Consider the following 13820-nt stretch of genomic DNA (forward strand, 5'->3'; position numbering starts at 1 on the left):
TAAGCAAATATCAAATGCTTATGACCATAATTTTCCTTAGATGAACCACACATTATTTCCTTCTGTAACCAGTGGGAGCTGGAAGATATTTTTAAGACTGAATAGCTAGTGGAAAGATGTTGTCTTCTATCCCCTGCAACAATGAGAAAGCTTTAAAATCCAATAATTTCTTGGGTTTCTCTGGTAATTCCTTCCACTGGCATCTGTAGATAAAAATGGGCTAAATAACAATATCACTGTCTATGTTGATTCACAATATCAGATTATAAGTTAAAATGCCTTTAAAATTGACTTAAAACTGATATGGGAGCCTCACTACTGAAATCCTATAATCATCTCACGCTGGTATTGTTCCAGTGTAGATGTAGATCAGATGTAAGATAGTTGGACTGCCCAGACAATTTCTTTCATTTAAACATTCATTTAAACATAATATTAACTGAACATTCTGAGTTCAAAATGTTTAGTAATGAGATAATTATAGCAAACCCAGGAATGATTTTTACCTTCTGATCACTGATACACATTCTCCACCTTTCATTTGATCTCAGTGTACTTTTTGTCTGGGAGAACCAAGCACATTTATGAAGAGGCCAGCTGGTGGGAGTTTAGTGAAGAGCAAACAAAATAGGTTTAAAGGTGGAAATGGTTTAAAATTATAAGAAATAAACAAGACTGACTAAATTATGATTAAGTGAAAGGGCCATTATTATCTATTTATATTCCATGAATCTGAACATCAAGCAGAAAGGAGACTTATTATCATTACAGTATCAGAAAGTATAGTAGATGGGACTAATGAAATTAAAATCAAAAAGAGAAAATTTAAGATAAATACCAGTTATCTTTCCCCTGAAAGTCAGATCTATTAGATTGTTTAATAATCTCCTAAGGGAAACAGTGAAAGCCCTGATCCCTTGAGACCTTTAGACTCGATAAAAATGTAGGAGTAAGGACTGCAATGTAATGGGCTGACAGAGCAGTAGCAGTAGCAGTAGTAGTCTTTCACATGCCACAGAATTTGTGACAGGCCAGCAAAACTAAATACAAATGGGCAGGCTCTAGCCCAGTAGTCCTACAGTAATTCCTACTTTTGTAAAACCACCTCACCCCTTTCTTCTCTGTCACAGCTTCTGCCATTCCAGTATTAGGCAATCAGTGTTCTGAAATCGAAATTTCAGGGTAATATGAGGAAGATAGATGTAATTTGCTTTTTATATATGTACAGATAAAAGGTTTTACAAAATTCAAAGGTGAACTAAAGTGCCTCCTTAGTAAAATATATCTAATAAACTGAGATTCCAAATTATTAACCCAATTAATCTGTAGAATTAAGAAATTATAAAAAATAAATATAGGAGATGCAAAGAAAAACATTTAGCAATTAAGATGTCCACTCGTGCCCTGAATTTTCTATAATTCTGCTGACAGCTTTGGCATTGCAAACACCAAAACACATACAGCAATTGTATTACTTCTAGTACTTAAAGTGTGAATGATATTATGCCTGTGAGAGACATAGCAAAAGAACCCATGGGAGTAGACCATAGCTCTTGGCAGGTAAGTAAAAGGAAATACAGTTTAAATGTTGCTGAAAGTGTGCTTGTTTGTCCTTTGAGGTCCTAGAATTATATTCAATTAACGATTTCCTATCTCAGAATTTTAAAAAAAATAATTTAATTTCACTTTCAAAAACAAATTACAGACTATATTGATCATACCACCATACTAAAATTTCAGGCAATACCATATGTTTTAATAGACATAAAAATTACCATAGAGCACCTATATAAGCATTATGCAATTTATTAATAAAATAAACATTACAGGTGTTTAAAAAAGTTGTGACAATGATAAATTAGTTGAAAGAGCATGACCAAGTTGTCATTCAATGACTGACTATTCTGCAATTTCTATAAAGCTTCTAAGCCAGAACTTATGTGTAATACTTTTTCACTGAAATTTCCTGATCAAGTCAGTTCAAGACATTTTAAAATGGCAGTTTGATTTCATTATATTATTATAGGCACTGAATCCCCTCTATGCAAACAATTTCTTCTGCAGGCCAGACACACAGTGGACCCAGTGGACTCCCTAACTTTCACCACTCAAACTTACAGTATCTGTGTTTTGAGATACCTCAGTGCCCAAGAGTTTTAGAACTTCTGGGTGGTGAAACTTGAGAGGGGGTGAATATTTTTAACACTGCCAAATCAAGTTGCCCTGCCTTGTTCAGCTTCACCCACAAGTGCAAATGAATTTAAACATTTCCCAAAGTCTGAACAATCTGGGTTTTAATGTGCTCTATACAGCGTTTGGCCTTATTTTCTAAGAAAACTACATCAGGTATTTAATACACACTCAGAGGAATATACAACCCTCTATATCCTTGCCTGTAAAAGAACACAGTGTTTTAAGGATCTCATCAGCCCTTACACCAAAGCAATAAACATTAGCTTAAAAGTATTGTGGATATCAGTGAAAACAAAGTTCTAATTTTTTTAAACATCAAACATCATGAATTTAAAACCAAAAAAAGAGTAATACATGTTCTATGTTCTTGAGAACATGATCCATGTTCCTGAGACACAAATTTGTTCATACCCTTGTTCATACATTATATTTCCATATACTTAGATCAAAAGACTTCAAAATCCTCACAAGTGATAGATTTGGGATATTACAATTTTTCCTTATCCTTCAATAAAAGAAGCAGAGCTTCTTTATAATGACATTCTAATATGGTTTCCCTCTAGTTTAATGCCTCCTCTGTCCAGAGACAGATACAGCTCTCAGAACTAGAAAAGCTGGGACAGCCTCCTGTGGAGCTAGTTAACAACTAATATGTTACAGGAGGCCCAACAGTACTAACTTTTATTATGCACTCCTATCCCCTGCTTGTGCACAACTATGTAAATTTGGGGTGGTAGCAAAGGGAAGAAAATGAGTCCTGGGAAGGTCTGAACCAATCAAAAATCAAAGTAAATGCAACATCCTTTTTTTCCTCACAGCTCTACAAAGTACCTATACAAGGTTAGGTATCTACAAATTAGGAAGACAGGTTTAGAAAAAAATAGTATTCTTAAGAGCATTCAAGCCATTCAGACTCTGGGAGAATTATTAAGAAACTTTTGCTTATGCTACAGGCTTGCACAAAATAAATCTGAGTGGGACTGTGTGGTAATAGCTGGTAGCAAGAGTATGGGAGGACAGTAAATGGACAGTCTCCTCTTTCATTACAAACACACAAAGTAATAAGAGATCTCCACCACAACAGATTTCCTACTTCTGTGATGCTGGAAGCTTAAACGTGGCCCACTCCTTCTCCTTACAAAGAAAAGATAGGTGTCAGCTCTTCTTCATTGCATGGCCTTATGGGAAACAATTTCAGATCCAAGTGCAGTATTTCTGTATTGGTCAGGACAACAGTATGGTGATTAGCAGGATATATATCTCGATTTGCTCTTATATACCTGATTTTTCTCTTATTTAGTCATCAAAAAAAGTTTCTGAAATTCAAAAGAACAGTCCACACAGTTTGAAAACCTCTGTTTTTCCCACTGCCAGCAACTGTACACTCCGGCTTCAGACTGACACAGGCACAGCCAAATATATTAAATGACAGTAACATTTTCCTTTGATGCTCATGGGCACTTTAACTCAAGAAACAGAAAAACTTACATAGAGGTTATTAGATTTATAGACTTTAAAAGATAAATAATAGTCACAATTGACAATATACATGGATTCCCTTTGTTTAAGGTTGATGTCTTACTTCCTATTAAGTCCTTTTATTTGCCTGTGTTATTTGAAATCTGCTGAGTTTAGTCTGTATTTCTGATTAGTATATTCTGTAGACTACTTCCTGTATAAAAGGACATAAATTCAGCAACCTATGCATACCCAAAATACATTTCAAGATAAGAGCATAAAATTCAGAAATTCAAACAATAGGCTAAACACATTCAAAATGAAGCCCTTAGACTCATGGTCCTCAGACTCTTTACCACCATCACCCTGCAGACACTATTGTGTATTTTGAGGAAAAAATCTAAATTGGCTTCCATGGACATTGCAAATGCCCATATAGCAAAAGCACAGTACATAACTTAGCCATTTCAGAGGCTTTAATACCTTTAATAAAATTACTGTTACCACCGCTACCACAAAGACAGCCAGTAGATTAGCCCAAGGCATGTGTATTTAACCTTATTTTCAATGAGAACAGGTATTTAAAACTTCTCTAAACTGACATTTTTCAGAAAATAAGATTTTCCAGGGTGAGGAGAAATTTTTTTTCAGACATAGCAGACTTACAAACAGATGATCAGTTATCATGAAATACTACGGAAGCATCATTACTTCACCAATACAATTTCTTAAATGTGAAAATACAATCTATTTTTTGTATGAAAGCATTTGCTGTTTACAGCTAAGAAAGTGCTGAGCCATGATGTAGCTGGAAACATATATACTGGACACAAGAAAATTCTTATTTCATTTCTCTTTAGATAATAAAACTCTCAAAGCTCCTATAACTTAAGAAGAATTTTGTTTTAGAATGGAGATGACATCTAAATTTCCTATATAGAAGTAAATGCTAGTGTGAAGCAATTTCTATAATTTGTTTTGAAATACTAGTGCTACTTTGTCTATAATATTTTTAAGTCTGTAACATGTAAAGTAAATATAGTGACTGAGAAGGGTAATATAATGGAACATTTCTGAGCTAAAAAGCTCTAATGTGGCACAAGGCTTGCAACTAAATTAGGGTCAAAATTATAGAGAGGGATTACACAATTTATTAGAAAAGAAAACCAAGAAATTCTAATTCAGGGAAATTATCATTTAGCATAACCAAACAACACTTTGTACTGCAGTGATTCCATGCAATCCTAGCCAGTTGTACTTTCTACAGAACAGTATTTGCTATTCTAGTTTCAACTAAACAGAACATATATTTTTGCCTAAAAAAAAACCCCAAACAAGTAACCCTGGTGAGAACAATTAATTCTTTTCAAGGAGGCCATCCTCCTCCATTCTTTCCAGTGAGTGACAAACAATTCCTCTCTGTGCTATCTAGAGAAAAAGGAAACCGCCAGCTGCCATCTTTTCTAAGGATATCTTATATCCACAGCTACAATGAGAGTAAAGTGAAACACTAACAGCAGCCCTGTGGAGGAGGACTTGGGGGTGCTGGTGGATGAAAACCTGAACATGAGCCAGCAATGTTCACTCGCAGCCCAGAAAGACAACTGTATCCTGGGCCACATCAAGAGAAGTGTGGCCAGCAGGTTGAGGGAGATGATCCTCCCCCTCTACTCTGCCCTTGTGACACCCCAACCTGGAGTACTGTGTCCAGCTCTGGGGACCTCACCATGGGAAAGACATAGACCTGTGAGGGTCTGGAACAGGTCTAGAGGAGGCCCACAAAAATGATCAGAGGGATCTCCTGTAAGGATGGGCTGAGAGAGTTGGGGTTGTTCATCCTAGACAAGAGAAGGGAAAACTTACAGCAGACTTTCAGTACTTAAAGGTGGAACCTTTTTAGCAGGGCCTGTTGCAACAGGAAAAGTGGTAATGGTTTTAAACTAAAAGGGGTTAGATTCAGACTAGATATAAGGAAGAAATATTCACAATGAGGGTGGTGAAACACTGGAACAGGTTGCCCAGAGAGGTGACAGATGCCCCATCGCTGGAAACATCCAAGGCCAGGTTGGACGGGGCTCTGAGCAACCTGATCTACTTGAAGCTGTCCCTGGTCGTTGCAGCGGGGGTGGAATGATGAACTTTAAAGGTCCCTTCCAACCCAAACTATTCTATGATACTATGATTTGCTCTCCTTCAAATTGCAAACTTAAATGTAGACAGGTTACAGCCACGGTCTTACTCAAAAGGGCAAAAGACAACAGCCACTTTGAAAGAAAGTACATCATCGTGAGAAGCTCTGACCATTCTTTAGCCAATTTTGAAGAAAAAAATTCAAAAATCTATTACTCTCTCTCTCTCTCTCTTTTATATGTTCTCTGTACTCAAGATTCCAGAATTTTACTCTTACGGAAATTCTGAAGAGTAAGATTGTTAGGACAAAAATGCCTGACAACTAGTTCCAGATTTCTAAGACCTTTCCTTAAATAATTTTATCTCCACTGAAAAATATTGTTTGTCAACATCTACTAATAATGCAAGATGGATTTATAAAGTTCCATCAAATAAGTTTAAAATATTTTTCATTTATAAATTTGTAAAAAGGTTGTCAAATTATATTTGTAAAATTGTAAAAAGGTTTCCATTTCAAAGTCTTGCATTATCTAGCTCTAAGTATGACACTAGACACAGAAATGGCTTTGGCCAAAAGATGTAAGAGCACACCACATTAAGGTGCACAAGTAGAAGTTGTGCAGCAACAAGAAAACAGAGTACTGTGTTAACAACAGAGGGAAAAGTTAAGACTACAGAATTAAAAGTCCCAGGCCTCAGCAAATATACATAGTTCTTTTTGTCTAAACCTTTTCTTCAGCTGTTCTTCATATTTCCTCATTTGCTAGCTTACTTCTTTACTGTGCTAAAACATTTATCTTTTTGGGTCAGGGATAAAGAGCAGTAAAATGTCTATTTTAGAAAAATAAAATGGTCAAGAGCAACATGGTCAAGAGCAGTATTTGTTGAGCTGTAAGAAATTCTGTTTGGTTCCACAAGCACAGCAGTACCATCTAGACAGATGCTTTTAGCTCATAAGCTGCCTTCAGGATACTGTTTTTGATGAGAACTGATTTGCATACCACCAAGTCTATGCTTAGAGTCTGCTAGTAGCTAATTTTGATCAGGGTGCCAATGGGCAAGAATCAGCATAACAGAAAATATAAGCTACAAAAGATAAAGCAAATCAGAAACCATTAAGTTCCTTTTTGGTAAGGTCAATGAAGCTATCCTTTTCATTAGGAAGTGATTTGAGCCTAATCGTTCACAAAATTCAAAACCTGCCTCACTTTTTTCTCTAGTAGGGCTGACCAAAGCCTTTGTGGCAAACTACATTCCTGCTGAAAAACACCCCTGTTTTATGAAAACATATTAGTGTTTTCAACATCTGCCAGCTTGGGTGGCTGCCTGCAGGGGTGACAGAATTTCAAGTGTTGGCTGCTCCATGTCAGCTCTCTCATATCAATGGGAAGCACACAGCTCCCAAATCAGTTTCACCGATGTTACTCAGTTGTGAAGACCTGTAAAATTGAAAAAATAATTTCAGCCACTATTCCAGGGGTCTCTGAGAGCATTTTTATTGACAGCCTCGTGCTTTGGTGTTATGTAAAATGAAGCATACAGCAATTTCTGTTCTGCAGACAATCAGGGAACTGGGTTTTAAAATTTGCAAGAAAACTGTCCTCCAAGCTGAAGATTGTCTATTTTGGCACATATTCCAGATTCAGATTATTTTTAAATTTGTAGAAAAAGTCATACTCTCTACCCATCATGGAAAACCTATGGAGTTTAAGTTGTAACTGTGATTTAAGAATGAAATTCCTATTTGTCCTACAGTTAATAATTATAGTTGTGGTGTATTTGGGTATCAGGCCTGTGCCTGTGTCCACACACAGTGCACTTAGTCATGAATTCTCTGGGTGGCCCAAGAACACCCAGTTAGTCTCTGCACAGATGAGATAATGGGCTAATTTGGAACAGTGGGCCAACTTGAAGACAGGACGATCTTCCACTTTCACAACAATGTGCTACACCAATTATTTCAGGAGTTGTCCAGGTGGGTCATATCTTCAGATGGTCACACAGATGCCTTCAGGCAGCTCTTGCTGGGCCAAGAGCAATAGACAGACACTACCCATGTGCTTCAAAGTGCTGATTAACATCCTGGGTAGACAATCTTCCCAGAGTAGGTATAAGAATTAACTAGAACATTAGTTCAGGGAGTCCTACTAATTTAAGCTGAAGATGTCATGCAAGAACACTTCTAATGGAGACTTGCATTGCCATCCTGTTCAAGAGATTGGACTCCTCATGTGAGCATTACCTTATATGAAGATTCTAGTAGGTTGATATTGTAGGTTTCTTGTGGGGTTTTTTAATTAAAACACTCTCTTTAAGTGTTTGTCCCACACCATTTCTTGAAATATGAAACATGTAGGAAAGCAAAGCTAAGGAGAGACTTTTGAATTCAATCCTTTATCAACAATTTACGTTGGGACCCTAAAATGACAGTCAAGAATTTTACATACTGAAAAATTTGGAGGATGTTTACAACCTTGTCCTTGTACCCTTAGCAAGACTTTTCCCAGCCAATAATGAGAAAGGGAACAAGTAGATTTTTCTGGTTTCCTGCTCCCATATTTTCTTTTCTTAGATTTTGACAGCAGAGATTTAATTCATGAATGCAAAATATTCTCTCTTTATGGCACTACTTGTGTTATTGCAACAAACATATTTCCAAGAAAACAATATCACAGGTGGTGAAATTGATAATTTGTGCCAAAGGCTAAGGTCTCGTTGCTACTAATAAAAATAAAAATACTAATCTACACCAAGTTTTCAGTCATTCTGCGACCAGAAAATCTGCACCAGTGAGGAATCATGAGGTTTGCTAGTGCAGATGCAGTATATAGAAAAGAACCAAAACATTTTCTTTGTTATTCAGGTTAGTTAGCCACCCATAAGTCTGGAACCTAAAATAACGTACTAAGCCCTCTTTACTTCAACAAATCTTAGGTGAGTCTGACAGCATGTATAACCCGATGGGCACAAGAAGAAGATGAGCAGTATAAGTAGCCTTTGATCACTATTGTCTTACAATGCTTAACCAAGGGAAAATTTAGCATTGAGCTTAATGTGAACTGAAGTTCATATACTTCCGTTTAAACACAGGTTAGGATTTCTGACAGACAAATGCCACTGAAAAGCTGACAATCCAAATAACACAAATAACTATCTTCCCCACTCTAAAAATGTCCTGTATTTTAGTAGTTCAGTTCTGCTGTGTAGAAACAAATATGATAGGCATATGCTTTCTGAAATCCTAAAAGAAATCACAGTTACTTTTTTTCAGGATGTGTAATTATTTTTTCACTGGCTATAGATGCCATAAAAGTAATTATAATATCATCAAATTGAAACTGAAGTGGTTTTTAGTCATTTTACTTCTTCACAAAAGTAAAGGAAAACCCCACCTTGTTTCATAACAGTCATCCTGAAACATAAAGATTTTCTTACCCCAAAGATATGCAGATATACAGAGTACAGCTGGGACACTAAGTACTTAACAGGGGAAAGTAAAGCTGTACAGGTGCCCACATACTCATTTATTCTGACTACCTCTAGCAGTGAAGAAGTTGCCTCTGGGATACTACTCCACATTCCACACTGATGGAACGGTTTTGTTCTCCCTCCCATAGAACCACAAGGCAAAGTTGGAAGTCATTTGTCTGCAAAAGAACTACTGTGTTCCTCTCCATGGAAGAAGGGGAAAAAGAAACTGACTCTGACACTAAGCCTGGTGATTGCCCTCCCTGTTCCTGGAATTCTTTTTATCCAGTCTAGTGTGAAAATTGTAATTTTACTCATAAAAACCCATCTCACCAAAAATTTCATGTTGTAGAGTGAGAGGGAAACAAATTGAAATGACCAATGCCTTTTCTGAGGTCTGATCTCTCTCTGTCTTCAGAGCACCTGTAAGCATAATGGGAATCGTGCAACTGAGTGTCTGCCGTATGTCAAAACTCCAAACTCTGCCACAAAATTCAAAATCTGGAAGGTAAGGTGAAAATGCAGTGTCTTCATACTGCATTTGACAGACTACCACAATGGGCACTTAATCTAGTGGCTGCTTGTAGGCACTACTACAACAGAAATATTTAAGAACAGAAGACAACATTTTTCCATATAACTGAAATTCTGAAGACACTTTTCAGTTCAATTCTAATTGTATATGTGGTTAATGTATACTTAATTAATTAAATAACAGTCATTCCAGTATTACGGTAGGGTTTAGGATGACATTTTTTCCTGTAATGCATCATGTGACTTCCTGAGACTGTCAAATAATTTTTCACCGTCAGATTATCAGAGACTGGAAATGAGACTGAGCTTTGGGGGTTGATGCTCTGATGTGGGTTCAGCTAATGCACTGTTTTATCTAGCTGAGGTTTATATCTCATTGGCTCAGAATAGTGCTATCACCAGGTTTTTTTCCAATTCATACTGGCAAGAACCTAAGATTTTGGCAGAGGGCAGGAGAATTTCTTAGCTTAATTTTCCATCCTCCTTTTATTTTTTATTTTTATTTTTACCAGCTAGAGTACTTTACCTGTTAAGATAACTACCCATTGAACAGCTACATTGATCTCTCTACCTACAACATAAAATGTTACTTTTGAGAATTTAATACGTGGTTTAATTCAGGTCTTTGTTTCACCTCCTCATAAACAGAAACAGCTCTTAGAATAATTCAGTGAAAGTCTCAGGAGGTTTATCAAATATTTCTCAATCTATAATTCTAGTCTGTAATATATTCAGAAGATTATTCATCCAAGTGTTTTCTACTTCCACACAATGTTTTAGCTTTTTGCACAAGAATAAGGTTAGTGACAGTTGTATTAATTACACAACAGAAATGCATATCAAGTATAATGATGGAAATAATTATTTCAAATATTTCATTTAAATTATTCTGTACTATGTCAAAACTGTGGGAGAGAGAATAAGAGTTCCTTACTAGTAAGAGTTTTGTTAATGTTACAGTGTAGTAAAAATCCTAGAATGATCAGCAGAAAACACATTATCCTTTCTCCTTCTGCTATTGCCATTTTCTTTCAGTTTTGGAGATAATTTTTGAATTGCAATGTAATTCTGGCTTTTAATTTAATTTTTACAAAGCTATCAGTACATATTTCAAATGCAGAAAATAAGTTGTTGGTATTCTTATTAAAATAAACTGCAATGCTGCAAATCTTACATTAAAATATAGATGCACACTAGTAATTAAAAAATAATAATCAAATAAAAAGCACAGCAGAACACTTCAATTACTGATAGCAATCATAGTATAATCTTGTCCTACCAAGTGGGTCTCCAGGTACAGTTTAAGGCTGTCTGTCTCTGCTTTAGGAGGAGTCCAATTCTCTGTTGTTTCCATGGCTTCATTTAACCAGTGAATGAATTCATCCAGCTTGCTTACAAACCCCTTACCAGATAAGAAAAAAGAAAGAACAAGAAAAGCATATTTGTTAGTAAAATGGAAATCTAAAAAATGTATGCTTTTTTTTTTTTTTTTAAGACAGGAGAGTACTGTACAGTAAAATTTTGCCTTTTACAAGCATGCAAAATTAAAAAAAAAACAATTAGAAAGTGGCCTTCCAGTAAATTAGGAACAAAAGAGTGTTTCTGGGGATAATCTAAGTTGATATTTTGGGACAGAACAATGTGAGATCCATGTGACTGTGATGAAATGGAGAAAACAGCAAAGTTTTAGAAGATATGAGGGTGATATATAAAAAGCTGCATATATATTGCAATGAAAATTGAGCTGAAGACCTTGCGCTGGGCAGATTGGGTGTAGCATGAGCACTGTTGCTTGAACAAAGTGCTGAACAAAGCTGCATTAACAAGCTATACATCAGTAGACTGAAGGAAAGCACTACTTGTCAGAACTTGGGTCTTGCGATTCCAGTTTTGATTCATAGGATGAGATTCAGAGAGAAGAAATCAAAAGTAGGTGAGGCAGAATATATAGCATTTAATATAAATATTGCTGATTGCATATGAGCCACACAGATGGTGCTCCTGAGAAGACAGGAGCTCCTGCTTCTCAGGAGCACCATTTATTTCAAGATTAGTACCAATTATATTGTCTGATTAAAAATAGTGCCCCTGAATTTACATGATTGGATGATACTATAGGCACATACTGAGTACAGATAATTTTACTGAAGTCTTATCCACCACAAAACAAGAGAATAAATGGAATAAACTGACCATGATGTTTATAAGCACCCTGAAAATTAGAGGATGACCATCTATTACAAGCATCATAAGACTAGATTAAGGAAGGTCTAATACTGGTTATATTATTAGTTATTAACTATGAAATTCACAGCATGGTGAGAATTTTAATTTTCAGTTGGATAACAACTTGGTATACACACTCAGGACCTCACTCTCACCACTTTATTTATGGAATGATTTCTGGTAATTATTAGTCCATTCAAATAGCTAAAAGCAAGCTAAGCATGAAAGTTTTAAAGATCCCTGAGTGACTCGGGAGCCCAAATCTCCTTCTCCAAAGTGGCACACAAAACTAGAATTTTAAACAAAACAGAAACAGGAGTTTGAGCAGTTGGTGCACAGCTGTGTTATGCAAAGAAGTGCAATGGTAATAACTCAGACCAAGCAGAGCCACACTTCCTTCAAAATTCACGGTAGCAGAGTCATTTTGGCCCAACGCTGTGCCAAGAAGTAGGGTCCAGTAATCAACTCCTGGCTTCCAGCTGAAGTGGCAGTGCTTCTGAACCGAAGATAGCCCCTGGCAGGACGCTCCAGTGCATACTTCAGGCATGACAACACTCACTGAGGCACTCTGAAGACTTTGTTTTTATTATTTGTCACGTGAGTCTCTGTGAGTGCTCAGGATGAAAAGGAGGCTACTGCCATTTCTGCTCATGGAATTCACTGTATCTCAAAGCATTATAAGGAAAAAAAACTGTTATTCTGCAGATTTCATTGCAGGTTGTTTATCAAGGCATTTCAGAAAGGGGGAAGGAAGACAGGAAAAACAACCCAGTGGATATGATGACTGAGATGTGCCTCTACTCTGGGGCAAGTAATGAAGGTAGCCATATCTCCTCACTCCCAAAGCAAGCTGTGCCACAATGGCTATGTTACCCACGTCAAGCCATGGGACAAAGGGGGGCAAGATGTTCCCCTGGTTCCATTGCTTGTTTTCTTCCAGCTCGCAGTGGAGCGTAAGACTGGCAGAGTGGGAGACGTGAGCTGAGGAGGGAGAGGAGCAGGAGGAGTAAAGTCCTTCTAGTCCCTCCAATAAATCTCTGCCTGCATTTTAGCAATGTGCTGTCCTTGAAAGACAAGGTGATATGGTAAGCACAAAAAAAAATGAAGAAAGGCTCTCTTGTATATGCGTCATGTATTTTATGGAGACAGACACGTATAACATCTGCCTGCAGTACTCGATGTCTGTATGCCTTCAAAAGGGTGCTCAGAAACATTGCATGCTTGCACCAGTATAAAAAGCAACTACTAGCAACCGAGTTACTTCTGCCCTCTCACAAAAACGTGCCTGTGTTTTAATGTCCACCGCTTCATGTTGGTGCTTAGAAATTCCCAAGAAGCAAGCTCCAGCAGCCTGGTGTGTACCCCCTCGCCACGCAGAGGAGCTGGGCTGTGGGGCCAGCAGGCCCCAGCGGGGCACAGGGAACGCCTGGGGGCTAGTTTGGGGGTCTGGAAAAAAATATATAACAGAATCATTCAGATATTGGTACGGTCTCCTGCAGAACCATGATGAGACAAGTTATTTCGGAAAAAAAAGAGGTAAGGCTGTAAGCACCAGTGCCACCTGGCATGTTAGGATGGCGACTGGAGACACGGTACCCAAGGGGAGCCTGGCGGCTGTCGGGAGCACCAGCCGGGGCCAGCCCTGGCAGATTTTCTTCTGCCGGGCAGCAAAAATCACAATGATACTAATATTTTTTCAAATTAAGTCAATACAGTTTTATCGAAACCATTCAAAAGAGCCCGTCTGTAGCAACCGAAGATAGCGGAGGGACGGGAGAAGGAGGGGATGGGGTGGGATGGACCAACAGAGT

The 13820-nt window shown here is 37.4% G+C and overlaps 1 protein-coding gene across 3 annotated transcripts in view; it reads right to left on the minus strand.

Moving 5' to 3' along the window:
* The window catches only part of AKAP6 (A-kinase anchoring protein 6), a 287672-nt gene that overhangs the window by 152346 nt on the left and 121506 nt on the right, over positions 1 to 13820 (minus strand). For all 3 annotated transcript variants that reach the window (XM_026849466.1, XM_026849464.1, XM_026849465.1), the window contains one exon: positions 11063 to 11185. In XM_026849466.1, coding sequence (XP_026705267.1) covers positions 11063 to 11185 — 123 coding nt within the window. The remainder of the gene's footprint in view (positions 1 to 11062; positions 11186 to 13820) is intronic.

The sequence above is a fragment of the Athene cunicularia genome, assembly GCF_003259725.1.
Source record: "Athene cunicularia isolate RWA chromosome 5 unlocalized genomic scaffold, athCun1 chr5_part1, whole genome shotgun sequence".
NCBI classification, from domain to species: Eukaryota; Metazoa; Chordata; class Aves; order Strigiformes; family Strigidae; genus Athene; species Athene cunicularia.